This window comes from Mesoplodon bidens (genome assembly GCF_964165515.1).
Source record: "Mesoplodon bidens genome assembly, chromosome: 10".
NCBI lineage: Eukaryota > Metazoa > Chordata > Mammalia > Artiodactyla > Ziphiidae > Mesoplodon > Mesoplodon bidens.
Window position 1 is genome coordinate 93,943,701 of NC_138172.1, and position 18,155 is coordinate 93,961,855.

Below are 18,155 nucleotides of genomic sequence, written 5' to 3' on the forward strand. Positions count from 1 at the left end.
CGAGGGGGGGAAAAAAGATCAGTCTAGTTCACAATACATATGCATGTACTTGATTTCACACACTGGATAACACTTTCCTTTCTTCACTATCTCTGCCTGCTAAAATCACAACAGTAAGTTGATCATCACAATAGCGTCTTCACAAAATCATCTTGACCATCTCTGTTTAGGTGTGACGTCTTCCTCTTCCAATTCCTACGTCTGCCGCTCTTACGGAATTTATCATCAGTTCCGCAAACATAAGAATATGTATCCTCATCTTAACAATGTATTTGTCTAGAACACACTTGATTGGACTGTGTTACACCAATGTCTGCTAAGCGCCTGGTACTTAAAGAAGCATCCAAAACTAGCTTCGCCACCAGCTCTGCAGCCTTCGTCTTCTCAACATAGGATCGATTCTACGTTTCACCCAAAGCTTTGGATTTTATCTTTTTTAACCCAAATTCAACAGTGGGCCTACCCTGTCCATTGTGAACATGCTTGTGGGTTTTTCCTTTCCTGGGGGTTGACTGGCATGAAGAGGAAGCGTTGTTGGTAGCTGTTTTGACGTCTTCTGACTCATCATCTTCCTCCCCGACGTCCTCCTCATCCTGAGAGCTTCCGAAATATACCATGCTGTTGGGCAGCGCAGGAGAACCTAGTGGGTTTAAAAGAAGGTGCATAAACACAGGCCTGGATCCTCACACCCCTTCCAGAGGCGCACTTCAAATGGAGCCATTCGTTAAGTTACAAACTTAAATCCTCCTGACTGAGCAGATAAAACAAAGCTATTTATCTCTACTGCCATTTTTAATTTATTTTTCAAACATCCCCCAGGAAATACAACTCCATCTGTGTCCTTTTAACAGATTTCAAGCAAAATCCCCCAGCAGGGGGATGATGCCATTCACCAAACGTAACAAATGAAAATTTTAAAAACCTCATTTGAATAGTTCTTAAGAAGGGAAGGGGAAAACCACCAAGGACTGAACTGAGCAAGAAAAATTAATAATTTTTTTGTTAAAAATCTACCCACAGTGTCAAGGACAAGAGACTATTCTGGGTTATGTCTTTAGCTTTCTAGACTTAAAAAGTAAGAATTTGGGCGAACAAATTTAAAATGAAAGAAGAGACAATGAGACAGAAGTAGTTAACACAAACTATGACATTTCCTTATAGAAGGAAACTATCTCATAGTCATATGGGGTGAATGACCCGGATGGGTTCCCAAAACCCACAGTATATTTGGAAGCTACTTTGATATGATGATCAGGTTAATAGCATGTAAAATTATTAAAATAAATTCCTGCATAACTTTAGCTGAAAGGCTGGTTTAAAAACATAAAAAACCCTCTTCATACACATCCCTTACTCCTTTCACACCTTGACCATCTCATCCCCAAACGGTTTTGTTTCTGAACATAAGACAGAACAATATCACCAGAAAATAAGCTCAATATTACAAAGCACAATACAGTTCTTCTTTATCGAATCATGAATTTTCAGGAGGAGATCTGTCAATTAATTGGTATACTGTTTGGGACCGAAGGCTGTTAAAAATCCCCCAAATTAATTGATTAATGGATCAAAATTTTTTTAAGCCCCTGAGTTCATTTCTGGCCACACGTCAATCTTCTTTCCCATTAGGTACCTTGAGGAGAGCTACTATCAAGTAACAGAAGAACTAATAAATGTGAAGTTCATTTCTTCTCGACAGTTTCCTGTGAGTGAGCTAACACTCCAGGAGCAAAGGTCAAGATTCAAGTAACCAAATTTGCTCTCCTTCCCAAACAGGGATCTCGAACTTCAACCACAATGGTTTAAACCATTCCTGTCCAACTGCGGGGCTGCATGTTCTAACAAGGAGAAGGACATGACTGAGTGGTATCACGGCACTGAAGGAAACCAAAACCGCCCGGCTCCCAGAAACACAAAGGCAAAGACAGTACCTTCCTCTTGTTGTCGCCAATGACCTATCAATACTCAAAACCCCACAAGTTATGTGGGTCACACCACTGAATGGAGATGAAACTCCAAAGGGATCTATGTGACAAAACTTCTGCGGGTAACAGAATTGGATACACTCTGACAAAAGCCATTTCCTTTGTTTTCTCCCCTTTGATCACTTCCAATTAGAAGCAGGTTCTACAACAGAAGGAAGGTCTGACACAGGCTTTGGGGAAAATCGTCTAATCAAACAGAAGTTAGAGATGAAGTTTTTCAAAAAAAAAAAGGAGGAGGAGGAAGTATCTGACCGTATTTCCACTGAACAATATGTTTACCCATGTACTAAGTGGTTTTACAACTGGTACAAGACTGAATAGAAAAAGAGGAGACACCACCCTTACTAGCTTCCTACTTAGAAGTTTTCAGTTGGAACTTACCATCCACACAGATATACATAAATACCTCCACAGCCAAATATACCCATACCATTAGATCCTAAATCTAACTTTTTAAGTACTTAAGAAAAAGCAGAAGAAACCTTATTTCAGCACTCAAAAGAGGTTCTGAGTAAAAAAAGAAAAAAGAGAAAGAAAAGGAAATTTACCATAAACTCCAACTCATTCTAGCATGTAACATGACACAAGGTAACACACTACATGCTGCCAGACAGGCAGAGCTGGGGACTCAACACTTGAAAGTTACAGACTCAGCCATTACATTTCCCTCTTCAGTAGAATGAGAAGGAATAGGTTAAATAAATAAATCTCTTCAAGTTCCTTGGAGATCAGAATATCCACATCTAACTTCCTTTAAAGAAGAGCCTTCCTACACACTATCTTGGATGCACTGACCAGTGGCTGAAATCAGAAAATGGGTTAGTACTGTGAAAAGCAGGTTTTTGTGTAGACCCTGCAGTAACTTCCACAGCCCACTCTGCCCTCCGTCTGAGAGAAGCAGGATTAAAGGCTATAATTCCAGGAAGTAAACCATTACCCCCTTCATCTTCCTCTTTCCCACCCCCCACCCCCCGCAGGAGAAAAGGCAATAAACTGCAACAGAGGCCATTTGGGAGTAACTTTAAAAGGGGGAAAGTAAATCTATGTTTCAAACAGAATGAGGTAAAATCTACATGAAACACATGAGAAATAATTAACTGCCACCTACAGAATCTGTTGAGGAGTTTTTGAAACTCAAACCCAATGCATAAAGCATCACATTCCTTACATTCAAGATTCTGAGAATGGGGTGAACATTATATTTATGTTCCAAAGAACTAAAATGGAGGGGATGTTAGGAGCTCAGTTCAGAATCCAAGTTTCATTAACATCTTAAAGAAAGCATATGGGGTAATTTCTTCAACAAAAGCAGAAAACAACCAATCTTATGAATCCATTTTTATATACATTTATTTATTATTTATTTATTTTATTTATTTTTGGCTGCGTTGGGTCTTAGCTGCGGCACACGGGATCTTCGTTGAGGCATGTGGGATCTTTTGTTGCGGCACGTGGGCTTCTCTCTAGCTGTGGCGCGTGGGTTGCAGATGGCATGGCCTCTGTAGTTTGTGGCACCGCGGGCTCTAGTTGAGGCGTGTGAGCTCAGTAGTTGTGGCCCGCGGGCTTAGCTGCCCCGTGGCATGTGGGATCTCAGTTCCCCGACCAAGGATAGAACCTGAGTCCCCTGAATTGTAAGGCGGATTCCTTACCACTGGACCACTAAGAGGCAAAATGCCCTTGGTTCAAATATTAGGCTTGTGCCAACTCTCCCCTCCGCAGGTGCCACTCATCATGGACAGCACTCTCCCCAAGCCTGGGTATGGCCTTGCTATTCTCCAGGCTTTGTTCAAGAAGCCACTGCCAATCTATGACCTGTCCCTCAGTAGTGGCCTCATCAACTACAGCCTTCTCCCCCAGAAAAACCAGACCTCCAGCATTTTACTGGGGACCTGCATACCCGTACCTCTCATTAACCTTGTAGTCAAACTGAAGCAAGGAGTAAAGACTAAATCCAACAGAGTCTAATGCTGCATATTCCAAAGCTCTGTCACCATGTAGCTACTGGAAATCCCTCTAAGACCCCGCTGACATGTCCATCTGCAAAGCCACGGAGAGGCCAAGCCAACATTCCAGATCAGGAGAAAGCACAGCACTAGGGGAAAGGCAGCAGAAACAGCTTCTTTCTTTCTTGTTGACACAAAACCAGTAAGATCACCTCACATTTCATAATCAAGGTGATGGAGAAACACTGACTGTTGTCTGGTAATACCTAGAGAATAGCCGAAGAAGAACCTCAAATACATAAAAGAAAACCAAAAGCATCTGAGAAGCCAAACTAGTCAAGACATTCACATAGAGCATATTTATTTCTTCTTAGCCTAGCTACAAGCTCAATTATCTAATTTACAAATAAGTTTAGAGGAGGAGGAATCTGCTAGACACACACAAAAAAAGAAAAAGATGAAGGAAAGGATATTTTAAAGCCCTAAAATCACCCAGAAGTCTGTGCTGTTTATCACTGGTGAAAATTATCCCACATTCTTCAGTATAAAATGGGTGAACAGGTATATTAGATAATCAAATCAAGGTTGTGTGAGTAGAAAGTTAAATTAACATTTCGTATTTGAAAACAGAAGACTGTACGTGTTTTTAGAATTTTTCGTTAAAAATAGTTGGCAACTTATAGATTCTCGCATGTAAGAGGTAAGCTTCCTCTCTAGAAAATTTATTAGGGAAACGTCTTCCCTCCAAATGTCAGATGAGGCAAACTTTTGAAAAGCTCATTGTGGGTTCAGCATTCAGCAAAATGGGCATGGATCTACTGGGATGAAAATAACAACCTTCCCTTTCTACAGCAGGGCTCTGCTGCAAAACACAGGCGAAGGAGGTGAAAACAAGGGGTCTGAGAAAGGAAGGGCTCTGCAGCACCCACACCTGGTGTCCTCAGGTGGGCTCTCCTCATCAGAGGTATAAAGCCCCACTCGTGCAAGTCAGACAGGCTGCTTATCACACAAAATCACACCATCTCGCTCCTTTACAAACTCTGTAGTTTTAAAAGAGTAATCAATGAAAAGTGAACGTTTTTAGTGTTTTAAGAGCGTTAAGGATTGCATAGGGTATGGGGGGGGTAGTTATACGTGTATATTTAGTATATACAGTTTTCTATTAAAATCGCAGGCATATTTTTCTCTCCTGATTATTCAAGCACATTAGCAAACGTGAAAAAAAAATCTGAACTTGGATCAGTCGGTGGAATCGGGAGTGCAGAATGCATCTGCGCTTTGCCAAAGCCGTATTTCATTACTTTTCAGAATTAGCTGGCAATGCCTCCACAATATTTACTGAAGTGAAAACCAAATGTTTTCATCTGGACAAAAATCAAACTGTGGTATGTTACAACCACAACAGAAATCATTTTAATCCAAAAGCTTGCTTTCTCTAATTTGGGCTGTGGTTTCTATAAAATTGGATTCTTCTCCGTGAATCATGTACACATACAAGCCCTCGTTCTCATTATCTTCCCTCCCCCGACCAGTTCTTTATCTTAACACGCTAAACATAGCTCAGCTCTATTTTGCAAAGACCCTAAAGGGATTCCTTGCCCGCTGTCATTTAGCTGGGGAGTCAAATTCTGTAGCTTGACCTAATAACCTCTGGGCTGTCCCCACCCCCCATTTGGCGTGTTCGTGATTGATCTTCAGGATACACAAACAGAATGAAAGCAATCAGCCCCTACCCTACTATCATATTAAATTAAAATACAAAACTTCAAAGTGACCTGGTAGGGCCTGGGTAGGGGGAGAAAGGGATAGTTATTTACTGATTTCCTGAGTTAGAGGAGAGGAGAGAGGTCCATCCTTCGGAACTGGAGAGTCAAGGGAGAAAGTGGGTACAACTGCCTTGGTCCATTCATCCCACTGTGTATGCACCCGGCACTGATCCAGGCACCAGCAACCCTCACAGACCAGACATCCGTACTCACCCTGAACGCTCACGCACCCCACACGTCAACACCAAGTGCCCTGAAAGACTGGCACAACTGTAACACACTGAATGATGACCTGTCTCTTCCAGGTCGGCCTTTACAATTTACCAGGGAAGAAGAATTTACACCAAGACTTCCCAAACCTCACCCACTTCCGTAGGCCCTAAGATTATGTGCCATATCCACCTGCTATTTTCTTTAAAGTGATTCATATTCATGATTTAAATGGATTCTCCTATTATATCACTAGAAAATTACTATCACATGCCCTAAAGAAAATGCAGTTAATATTACAATAAAATTTTTAAACATGCAGCTAATGTCATTTCTGGCACTAGCAGGGGCACATTTAGCAGGGCTTGGGAAACGGTCCTCCAGCCAAAGGCCAAACACAAAGGGAGCCCCTAACTCCTTATGGGATAAGGAGGAGCCCGGGCGATGAAGCCCATCCTGGAACTGCTCTTCCTTATAATACACACGTTATCCAAACACAGGATGCTAATCATTGAAAAGGACTCTACATGGAATCCCGAAGTCCAGGATGAAGCATCAGCTTGGCAGTCACGTGCCCATGGTCAGGAGCCTCAGTTTACTTGTCTGTACAATGAGATTAATGTCTTCAGACCTAACATCTGTGATGACCCCAAAGGCCTATGAGGTAGCATATGCAAAAGCACTGTCAACACCCACACTTCAGTGCCATTATTAGGCTGACACATGGCTTCAGTGACAAAAACAACTCAAAATTATAAAAGCAGGCTGTCACTTTCCACAGGTGAGAGCCAAGGCAATTTATTTCCTCTCTGCTTTACTAAATGGGAAAGTTAGCAGACTGGCAACAAGGGGAGGGGGGCAGTGCGGTGCACAGAAACAGGATGGAAACACAAGATGAACTCAACAGCTAGAATTTCTGGAACTTGGGCAAAGTAATGCCTCGTGAGAGCTGGAAACCTTCAGCCCGTAGAGCCTTTTTTCAGGAAGAACGGGGACGGAGGGATGATATGACGGTCACTTCACTGTCCCCCTCTTCAGTTACGTGCTCCCAGATGCGCCAGTCTGACTGCACGTTTAGGAAATGCCCCACGGCAGGGCACGTGTTCTAAGAGCCCTGACATGAGGGACTTGGCAACGAGAACCACGTTCCCTCTTGACATGTCAGCTCGCGTGCCGACCTAGCCAACCACAGCAATGGGAGAAAGTATCATTTAATTAATCTGCTTACTGTCTTTCCCATGAGGCTGTCTATACCTGTGGCTTGAAACGTACACAAACGAATACACATCCAGTCAAATGCAGTGAGGTCTCTGGATCTCCTCACAGCAACTGCATGTGCAGATCACACCACACAGCACACTCAACCTAGCAGAAGTGGAAACAAGTCAGAAATTAACTTCATCAAGGCCACACAGAGACTACCTGAACACCCAAGTCTGTGCTCTCTCTCTCCACCACAGAAGTGTCCACAAATCCTATCAGACGTAAATACAGTAGAAGGGGCACCTTGCCTTTGGGACATGGATCCTGATGACCTTAGTGTCAGCTGCCAGCAAGGTGCTTTGTAAACAAAACAGGGCTATCCTTACTTCCATCTACCTTCTCTAAATGGATTTCAGAAAGGACGAGAAATACTAAGGGACTCTCCAGAAACTAAGGGGGAGGCCAGAGGCAACTGTGAGAAGGATACTGACTCTGCGCCAGCAGCCACTGGCAGGGAGAAGGGAGCTGCTTTATCTGCAGGGAGGGCAAAGCCTGGTCGGAGGCCAGCTAGTCTGGAGCGGGGCCAACCCTCTGAGCAAAATGTCTTGGAGTCTTAACAACTGATCGAGGTCACAGAGCAATTAAAGGGGATCCATCCTTCCCCTCCTTGGCGCTTAAGGACACGATGGTTTCATATTTCTTCATAACTAGCCTGATAAACTATCCTGGCAAGTAAATTGCTTGCTCAGCACAACTCAGCCAAGTATACGGACTCTCGGAAAACCAAGCATATGAGGAACATAAGGCCAGTTTGATCTGGAGAAAAGTAAGGGTGGCCACTGAAATCCTCAGGGTGGCAAGAATACCACTTTGTCTGTTACCTCTCTCAAAAATTAAGATGCGACACCTCTCAAAAGGACCCATCAAAAAAAAAGTTGTGGGGCTTCCCTGGTGGCGCAGTGGTTGAGAGTCTGCCTGCTGATGCAGGGGACACGGGTTCATGCCCCGGTCTGGGAAGATCCCACATGCCGTGGAGCGGCTGGGCCCGTGAGCCATGGCCGCTGAGCCTGCGCGTCCGGAGCCTGTGCTCCGCAACGGGAGAGGCCGCAACAGTGAGAGGCCTGCGTACCGCAAAAAAAAAAAAAAAAAAAAAAAGTTGTGTATCACTGTGACAGAGGGCCTTCCTCCCCAAAGAGTTCATGTAAAGTATTCCCATTTTGCTCAAGGAAGTTCATTACTAGTGCCATAGTGTTCCTTGCAACTGCAGGATTACTTAATTGCTTTCTAGCAGGTTAATCCCCTTTCATTCTGTGACCTCTAAATCACCCCAGGCTTCCTCAGTACCCAACGCCAGTACTCTCTCAAAACATGTGGTCCTTACCAATAAAGCCAACGGACTGCCTTTAGAGAGAGTTCCATGGGTGGTCTGTCTCTTCTGGTACCTGCATTCTCCTAAGCTGATCTTTCATATCGTTCCTCTTCATTTTCAAATGGAAGGCTCCTCCAATACCCTCTTCGTCTGCCTAAATTCACTGGGAAATGTAAGTCCACTGGATGGTCACCACAGGCACCATCTGGCCTGCTTCACACCCATGACTTTAACTCCACAGCAACTGTGTGCTCACTACACACCTATTTTACAAAAGAAGACACTTGGACTGAGAGTGGTTTAAGTCATCTGCCCAAGATCCACTAGGATCATTCAGCCTCCGGCCTGTGTTCCTATAATAACCCGCTGGAGAGCCCTTCCTCTAGCCGGGAGCATCTTACTCAATAATAAGGGTCTGGACATGTGATGTCTCTTCTCTCGGCTGAAGAACCTCGGTGAATATCCAGCCCAGGGCCCACAGAATCGGACACGTCTAACTCCCCTGCTTTAACGAGTGGCCCTCCAGAAAACAAACCCAACACCACCCCAGGCCTTGGCAGGGGCTCCTGCAGAACTTTCTCCTTCTACAAAGCCAGCTCCATCCCAGAGAGCCCCGGGCAGAGTCCCTTCCTGTTCCACATGCGCACCCTCTACCCTGGCATTGCCTAGTTGATCTATCGCACCTACCACAGGGATACTGCTTTCCTGTTGCTAATCTGTTTTCTAGTGTCTGGCATATAAAAAATGTTCAATAAAGGCTTGCTGAATTAATTAGCAATTGAATGACGGCTGATGGCTGAAGATTCTCTAAGACCTGCGAAACAATAGGCAAGCAGTCCCAAAACAGAAAGGACTGCTTCGCCGCGGCTGACAGTGTGGGTCTTTCCTAAGACCTCCTCCTCCAAAATAGCTCTCTTCTTTCCTCCGAACTGTGACACTGGACTGTGACACCCACGGTCAGAAGAAGGAGCCATGTGTAGATGTGTATTTTCAGGGATTCCCCTGGGGAATCCCCCTTGTTTGCAGAGCCCCATAAAGAGAAAAATATAAATAAGAGAATCATTTAACCTGCCACTGCTCTGCTGTGTTAAGCTTTTTTTAACCTGCTAATAATCATAGTCAGGACAAAGAGAAGAAGACAGAACTCATTAAGAATAACGAGACGGGTGACAGAAGATGCAGCGAAGGTTAGAATCGAGGCACGCGGCCCAGGGCACACACCCCTCCCCCATCTCGGCCGATGTGCACCAGCAAAAAAAGATGCTAATTATGCCTCTGGCAGGAGCCATGTGGACCCCCTTCAACGCAGCCATTTAAAGATAAATACACTGCAGGCAAACACTTCGGGCGGGCTGCACTATTCACTCTGCCTTTCCTTTAGAGATTTTAGGTCATGATATTAAATAGGAAAGGAGAGAGCCCTGCCAAACTTAGCTGAAAGGTCTCCGCGTGCCTTAAGACAGATTTTTTAAATCTCTAAAGCTTCTTATCCCTGAACAACTGGCTGCTGTGTTGACATGTACACACTAATCCCAGAATTATTAACGGTATCATTTTTCCCCACCCCAGGTTTTCGCTGAAGATATTTAACGGAGTTGTGGGGAGTTGTCTTGGGCTTGCTGAGTGTCACTGATGGGTAACAAACACCAAGGCTTAAGAACTCTACTTGCCGGCTTTTTCTCAAGATTCATTCTCTTCCATATTCCAAATTAGCGCTGAGACTATTACGGGTAACAACGGAGGACTGGAGAAAAGGATGATCTGTAATCCTTGGCAACAAACATCGTTTCCAGGTCTTTGATTCCTTCACGATTTCTGCAGCCAGGCTTTCTTTCCCACCAATACTGAAGCCTCTCAAGACCGTTTCCTTTACCCAGAGACTCCTGTAAAGGGTGATGGAGTGGCCGGGCTCTTGAGGCTAAGCATAAATTTTGGGGCTCAGACAAGCTCTGTTTGGTGTGGAACCCGTACAAAAAAAGCAGCGGCAGAATTAGAATGCAGGTATAAAAGAGAAAGTTAATCAAATTCCCAACTATCAACTTTGTCTGTTAAGATTCCAGATGAGGCCAAGACTTAAGTGAGGAAGTGTCACCAGCAGTTGATACCTAAAAGTTAGAAATACATCTACATGTAAATCAAGGATTAGATAAATGATGAGACATCCACAAAATGGAAGGGGTATTTATGTGAGAGTGTGAAATAGGAAAACCAGATTGCAAAAATAAAAATATAATGCAATTCCATTTGGGGTGTGTGACTTGTATTGTATATGCACAGAGAAGGCTTAGTAACATTTTCACCAAGGAAATGAGAAACAGTGGTTGTGTCTGGGAGATTAGACGGAGGGGTATTTTGATTTTTTTTTTTTTTTTGGTCTGTTTCTCCAACTTTTCTGCTGATCTTCCTTAGAGGAACATGAAATACACTGATAACTAAAAAAAGTTTCAACATTTGAAACTGAAAGAGAATTATTAAAGTACCACTACAACAGGCTTTGTCTATTTAACCCTTGTACACCTCAAAATATGAGTTTTAATTAGCTCAAGCAACTGCATATTAAAGTATGCCATCTAATGCCACCAAATCCATCACATTTCCAATATCATGAAGTACTTAGCGAATCACCTATCATTTGAGGCTTTTAGAAAAGCCAGATCAGGTAAACACACCTGACCTCACAAAGCCCTGGTTTGTTTGTTTGTTTGTTTGTTTATTGGCAGTACGCAGGCCTCTCACCGTTGTGGCCTCTCCCGTTGCGGAGCACAGGCTCCGGAGGCGCAGGCTCAGCGGCCATGGCTCACGGGCCCAGCCGCTCCGCGGCATGTGGGATCTTCCCGGACCGGGGCACGAACCCACGTCCCCTGCATCGGCAGGCAGACTCTCAACCACTGCGCCACCAGGGAAGCCCAAAGCCCTGGCTTTTAAAATAAAATACCTTAAATCTAAAAAGTACAGGAGGAAGAGTAAGAGAGTGCAATTACTCTGTGTCAAAACCTTATTGCATATCAGCTAAAATAAACAACGAAACCTATTTTTATTGTCTGGCTCATGAATGTAGGAATAACTTTCCAAGCCTCAGAGCATTTTTCCAAAATTAAACATCTTAGGTTTCACTTACTGAAACTTTTGTTCCATCTGACAAGTGACAGAAGTAAACTGTGTCTATGAAAAGACATGATTCTCTTGTGTCTAGAGCCTGGAAATGTCAAAGCTGGGGACTTGGTCATGTTTTCCCTAGGTGCCATTTACTCGAGTAATAAGCATGCCTCTCCAAGCGAGGTCCTCCCCAAATCACCCCAAGCCAGAGAAAATACGATTTAAAAGAAATTATGCATATATATACGCACATGGCACAAACATACAAATTCCACTCTAAAAACAAGTCACACCCGCTCCATAGGTAAAAACTTTCATAACTAAATTCCATAATCTGCAGAGCAGTTTTCCGACATCCTAATAGAACACGATCAGTGAATCTTCCTAAAGAAAAGAGTTAAGGCATGGCTCCAAGGTAAATCTGGCTCCAGTGGGATTAAAAAGACACAATGAAGAGTCCTACGAACACAGAGCTTTAATTATTCACCTGAACCATCTTGCCTCTGATGATACTGTTGACCCTTCAAAGATCCCTTTGGCTCCAATTCCTTCTTCTGAGCACCTGGTCCCACTCACTCTCCACCGCCCATGACACCACCCCATCGCCTACCAGCCCGTTGGTCACTCTCACCTTTCCCCTTCCTTTCACCCTTCACAGCCGATCCTGCACTTGATTCTTTGCTAGTGGGTTTGTACACCTTCCTTTCCACCTCCACCCTCAACACCTAGGATCACTAGACTCCTTCAGCAAGGAGCTATGTCAAACCCAAGGGAGATGCTGGCAGGAGGCCCTGCTACCCACCCCACTCCCTGTCGTGAGGGAGAAGTGGTCGGCACTGAAAGGCACTCGTTCTCCTCCTTTAGGTCTTGAGTCCCCCAGGACTATCATATCGGAAGCCTGTAATCCCAGACAAAGACCTCACCCTTCATTTTCCCTTCCCTAACAATTTAGTCCTAAAGCAAACTGGTACAAGGGGTAGGGGGGTGTGTGTGGGGGTGTGTGTGTGTGTGTGTGTGAACGACCATGGCAGTCCCTGCGGTGTGCGAGAGCCAAAGGAGGATGAAGAGGTGTTCACACACAGGTCAGGCCGTTCACAGGGTCCGAGCCAAGTGAGATCAGAAGGGCTCCATGGCGAGGGTGGCAGAATAGATGGGAGGTGGGGCACACTGGAAAAGATGGATCAAATAAACAATGCATGGATAACAGGAGTCAACTTTCTCACTGTTTAATATAGAAAAAAAAAAAAAGGAAGAAAACCAGAAGGAACCCTTTGGTGCTAAACTAAAATTGGGAGGGTACTGGTGCTCATTCGTGGATTTTAATAGGCCTAGAGACATAGATGTGCATACTAAATGAGCTGCACATACATGCCCTTGCACATGTCCCCCACACACACAATGCATTTCCCTCCGATAGCTATGAGCACACCTCAAGCCCAGATCCTAGCTTCTAAAGAGCAGCTGTTCCTGAAAATGAACAGGGCTCTTAGAAGAAATGGCTGATTTCAGGGCTGAGGGAGGGAGTACACAACAAGAGTCCAGGACATTCCACTGTGTCGGGGAGCTGGGATGGGAGGATGACAGGGACGTGTCAAAGGGCAAGGGAGCCAGCTTGAAGGGGCTACACTGATGGGATCTGGGACAATCAAACATCAAAACAGATGAGTAATGGATTACAACCCTCTGAACAAAACAGGAAATGAGTCCATCCAGATCCCCAAAAATGAGTACGAGTTTGATGAGAAATGAGATATGGAGTGTTTCAAAGAGCCTCGCAATGAAATACGTATAATCACAAAAGCTGTCAAGGGTCCGCTTTCCGTGGAAAAGCCTGACAGCCTGCCTCAGTTGAGTGACCGATGGGAGCACCATCAACCACAGGACAGACTGGAATGCTGTGGCCCAACAGGGCAGTGAGAAGCTCGAAGACTCCCTTCTGTGATGCTCCTACCTGCAATGCAGAGGCCCCTCAATCTCCCTCACCATCTTCTGTGTTCTCCCCTCACTTAGTTCCTAAAGACTTTCCCAAAATAAGGCCATGTAAATCCAAACCCATCCTTCATTACAAAATTGTAATTTTGTAATTACAAAATCCTCTCCGTGCACTCCGTCCATTGGTCCTGTTCGTATGTACAGACCACTATTTCCACCGTTATCTATACCTACAAAGCACTACTGTTATTTTTCCTAAAGTAGTATGGCGGGGGGAGGGAGAGGACCCTCCATCAGCGTGGCTTATTCCCAGACCTCAGGAAACACTAGGAAACGGGACCTAACACCCATCCACAACTACCCCAACAACAACAAAAAAATTACAAATCAAAAAGCCAAGTTTGCAAAGCATGTGTGTGACGGTGACGCTGGGGTGGTAGAGGTCCTAAAAGGATGTCAGGGAGAAGTCAATTATAAGAATGTAAGACTCCAAACTGTGACACTGTGTGCTGAGACGCCAAGAAAGGTGATTCAAGAGTCAGAGGGAAAAAAACAGGAAGGCTCCAGCACCCTCTGGGTGGGATTCCTCACTTTACAGTCTCAATCCCTCAAACCAGGCTGGGAGTTCAAAGAGGTTGTAGAGCAGAGACCAAAGCCAACATCAGAACTCCTGGGGACAGCCTCACCCCTTTTTCCTTCAACCAGGCTGCTCCCTCCAAAATGGCAACACGGTCTTACCTCGAAGGCAGAGAAAGGTAAGAAAATCTTCTGTCTTAGGCTTCCTTTTAGAGAGGTCAGAAATTTGAGTGGCTGGAGGGGGTAGCAATGGCTCCACTATCTTTACTGGAGTTGTGCTGGGACTATTCGGCTGGGATTGAGCAAACTTCCTTTGTGCTTGCAGCCTGGGCCTGTAAAAGCAAAAGAAAATTAACAACAAGCAGAGATGGGAGGATACAGATCTACGTGCAGCAATAAAATCATGACACAAAAGGGAAGAGAGACCTTATTTCAAGCAAACTCTTTGTTTCTAATTAAGGTTCTCTATATCTCTCTCACTCTCGTAAACCACCAGCCTGCTTTAAAGGGCAATAAATTTGCTTTAAAGGGCTACGTTTTCTACACTGATATAAAATGTGCACCATGAGCATGTGTGTACGTTTGCACACAAGCGCGTGCCTGTGCACAAACCAGTGTGTGCCTGGGTATTTCCAAAGCGGCATGCGGTATTAGGTGACACGGGATTAATGGCTTTTGTACTTTTTCACAAATCATCTGCCACATTTATTTAGCATTCTGTGCTTTAACACAATGCTATCACAAACACATGCACAACTGCCTTCATATTTTGTAAGGACACCTCGTCCACCTTAGCCTGTCACTGACCTGGTCTCACACCCCCGGAGGAAGTAGTCTCCCCATCTCTAAGCTCTTCTAACTCCAATTCAGCCAAATAAATCCACCTGGAATTAAAGCTTGTAATGTAGGGGGTGGGGGAGGGGGGGAAGACCACTTCTCTAGTCTATTCAAAACCCCTCCTTCATGGCCAAATTATGGGTTACCTTCTGCCCATACAAAAAGTCCAAAGTCCTTAGTTAGGGATTTGAAAAACTGGCCTTAACCTACCTTTCTCAGGCCTCTCCCCTATTACCATCCTACGTAGATACCAATCCCCTAATTTATACTTTGGTGTCTACAAATCACAACTTCAATCTCCTTAACCAGACATTGTTCATTTACACAATTTTACATGTCAGACACTCTATTAATTTGAATCCTAATGACTCTTGGAAAGGTTTCTTTACTTTTTTCCTAACACTGTAGCCAGTAGTCGTTCTCCTTTTTCTACCTAAGTGTTTTTACCCCCTGTATAACTGACTTGACCTTTATCATAAATTGCCTCCTATTAGCTCTCCCTTGAATTTTCAAGATCTCAACGCCTAATGGAAAATAAACACCTTTGAGGGTGTGAACCTGTAGGTGTCCTGCTTTAAACCACCTCTCTGGCCCTGCTCATAAAGATGCTCAAGAAACAGTATTTGAGAGCAGGGAAAAAACAAGAATCAAAAAGCAGCCCTGGGCTTCCCTGGTGGTGCAGTGGTTGAGAGTCCGCCTGCCGATGCAGGGGACACAGGTTCGTGCCCCGGTCCGGGAAGATCCCACATGCCACAGAGCGGCTGGGCCTGTGAGCCATGGCTGCTGAGCCTGCGCGGCCGGAGCCTGTGCTCCGCAACGGGAGAGGCCACAACAGTGAGAAGCCCGTGTACCGCAAAAAATAAAAATAAAAAATAAAAAAAAGCAGCCCTACGGCACAGGGCTTTAAACGGATTTGCTCAGAACCCCAAACTGGAATCAGTCACTATGTGGGTGGGACTGATAAAGCCACCCCGGCTCAAGGCTGCTTTGAGTATTACATATATTTATAATTCTATAGCACAAACAAGTCTTCCCTTAACTATCATTGAGATCATGTAAAACAGTAAGCATAGTATCTTCCACTGCTGGTGCTCAAAATACCCTAACATTTTAAGTTAACATTCTAGTATTTAACAAAATAACCCCCCCACACACACACACACACACTGGTTTTCCACTTTGTAAAAATTAGCTCCCTTAAGTTTTAACCTCCCGTGTCCTGCCCAGACTCAACTCTTGCCTCCCTTACGACCCACCAGAAACACTCCTGAATAAGTCATATTCCCAGTATGAACTGACACTTGATCAACAGGGAGAGAGCATGACAGTCATGACGGCATGACTGTCCCTTACTAGGGACTGGGCAACAACCCTCAGTCCCTAAAATCTTAAAAACGTCACAGTTAATCAAAAGCACTTCAGAACCCAGGAATAACCAGAGGAAAACAGCCATATAACAAGGTTTAACAGAAATTCCAAACGTCATAAATGGTAAGGGGATAAAACAACGCTCCCATTCCTGTGTTGTGAAGAACAAAGAGCTTTTTTTTGCAACCAACTGACTGTCCAGAAGATGAGAGAGCAGAAGTGTGTGCTCGGAGAGCCTCCAAGCCCAGAGGACTGACCTTCAAGGAAGATCAGATGGGGGTGGGGTGTGTGTGTGTGACCAACTGAGAGATATAAGAACAGTGCTTCTCAAACCATCGCAGAGGAGGATCCGTTTTGCATTTGGTTCCCCCTCACGGTCCCCTTTAGATTTTCTGCCTTTTACAAATGGATATTTTTATAAGATAATTATTGTAGGGAGAAAATGAAAGACATAAACTACAAGCTCAAATTTATTATTAGACTCAACAGACATAAAATCACCGTGTTCAACTGCTTTAACATGCTCACTGCTCACTCTCAATTTCTCTATTCAGCTCACTGGCACCAGGCAGCCAACAGCCCGTGCCTTGAGCAGGATCGCCTCAGAGAAAGGACAGGATACAGAAAAGGAGACAGCGACGCCATGCCCTGGCACCCTCAGGGTGGACTGAGCCCAGGAGGACTACCCTCCTCTTCCAACCAGCTCCTTCTCTCCTCCAACTTGCCCTTCCTGTTAAAAGAAAACCCCTGTCGGGCTTCCCTGGTGGCGCAGTGGTTGAGAGTCCGCCTGCCGATGCAGGGGACGCGGGTTCGTGCCCCGGTCCGGGAGGATCCCATATACCGTGGAGCGGCTGGGCCCGTGAGCCATGGCCGCTGAGCCTGCGCATCCGGAGCCTGTGCTCTGCAACGGGAGAGGCCGCAACAGTGAGAGGCCTGCGTACCACAAAAAAAAAAAAAAAAAAAAAAAAAAAAAAAGAAAACCCCTGTCATGTTTTCCTACTGAAAAGGGGTTTTAATTGGCAATCTTCTGATTTGTACATCTTCATTTAAATGGACACAACTCACACTCTGGGCATTAAGGGGGGGCTTTATGGAATCACTGCCTGTACGTGAACAGGATGTTCAGTGTTTACTGCTTTCTCAAAAGTCGGCAACGACAAATGCCACACATAATGAGAAGATGGCACAGCCTGAATGAAAAACAAACACGCAAACACAGTTGACAGAGCAGGACACGGAAAAACATTCTACAATTTCATAACCTCAAAGATAAATGCTCCGACCGTTGCTCAAATAAAAGGTGCTTTTTGCCTGATGACTTTCTCAGGGAGGCTATGAAAAATAAGGGCATAACAGATTAAAAAGCGACAGTAAAATAAATTACCCCTCAGAGGAATAAGCCAAGCTCCCAAGTGATTAAGTATTTGTGAGACCCAGATGAAAGCAGGACCTAAAGAACAAGACAAACCAATATCTTGTTTTAAAGAGGCCAGAAGAATCCGTACTTTGTGGAAAGGGCAGGTCTGCGGTTTGGGGGTGTGTGTGTGTGGGGGGGGGGTGGGGGGGGTGGGGTGGGGGGGGGTGTCCCAGGGGATTACAAAGGTGTGACTTTGCTTTGCTGTCCCCACGCAACAAAAGAGTTTGAATGACACAACTCAGAGGCCAAATCCATGGAGGAAGCACTCTTAGCCATTCGGGTATGTTTGCGGGATAGGTGATTCATTCTAGAGTGTCTGATACGAGGAAATGAGTGTATGTTATTTAAAATCGGTACAGAAAGGGGGCGGGGAGGTCCAGATGTGCTGAAGACCTAGATTATCTGCACCTGGAGGTGCTGGGGCAAGAAGGAGGCTGGCGTGCAGGAGAGGAC

General features: G+C 44.9%; 1 protein-coding gene across 4 annotated transcripts in view; it reads right to left on the minus strand.

Annotated features, from left to right (window-relative positions):
- Window positions 1-18,155, minus strand: part of JARID2 (jumonji and AT-rich interaction domain containing 2) — a 245,505-nt gene that overhangs the window by 47,194 nt on the left and 180,156 nt on the right. For all 4 annotated transcript variants that reach the window (XM_081246163.1, XM_081246162.1, XM_081246161.1 and 1 more), the window contains 2 exons: window positions 14,243-14,412; window positions 464-640 (listed from right to left, as the gene is read on the minus strand). In XM_081246163.1, the coding sequence (XP_081102289.1) occupies window positions 464-640; window positions 14,243-14,412 (347 nt within the window). The remainder of the gene's footprint in view (window positions 1-463; window positions 641-14,242; window positions 14,413-18,155) is intronic.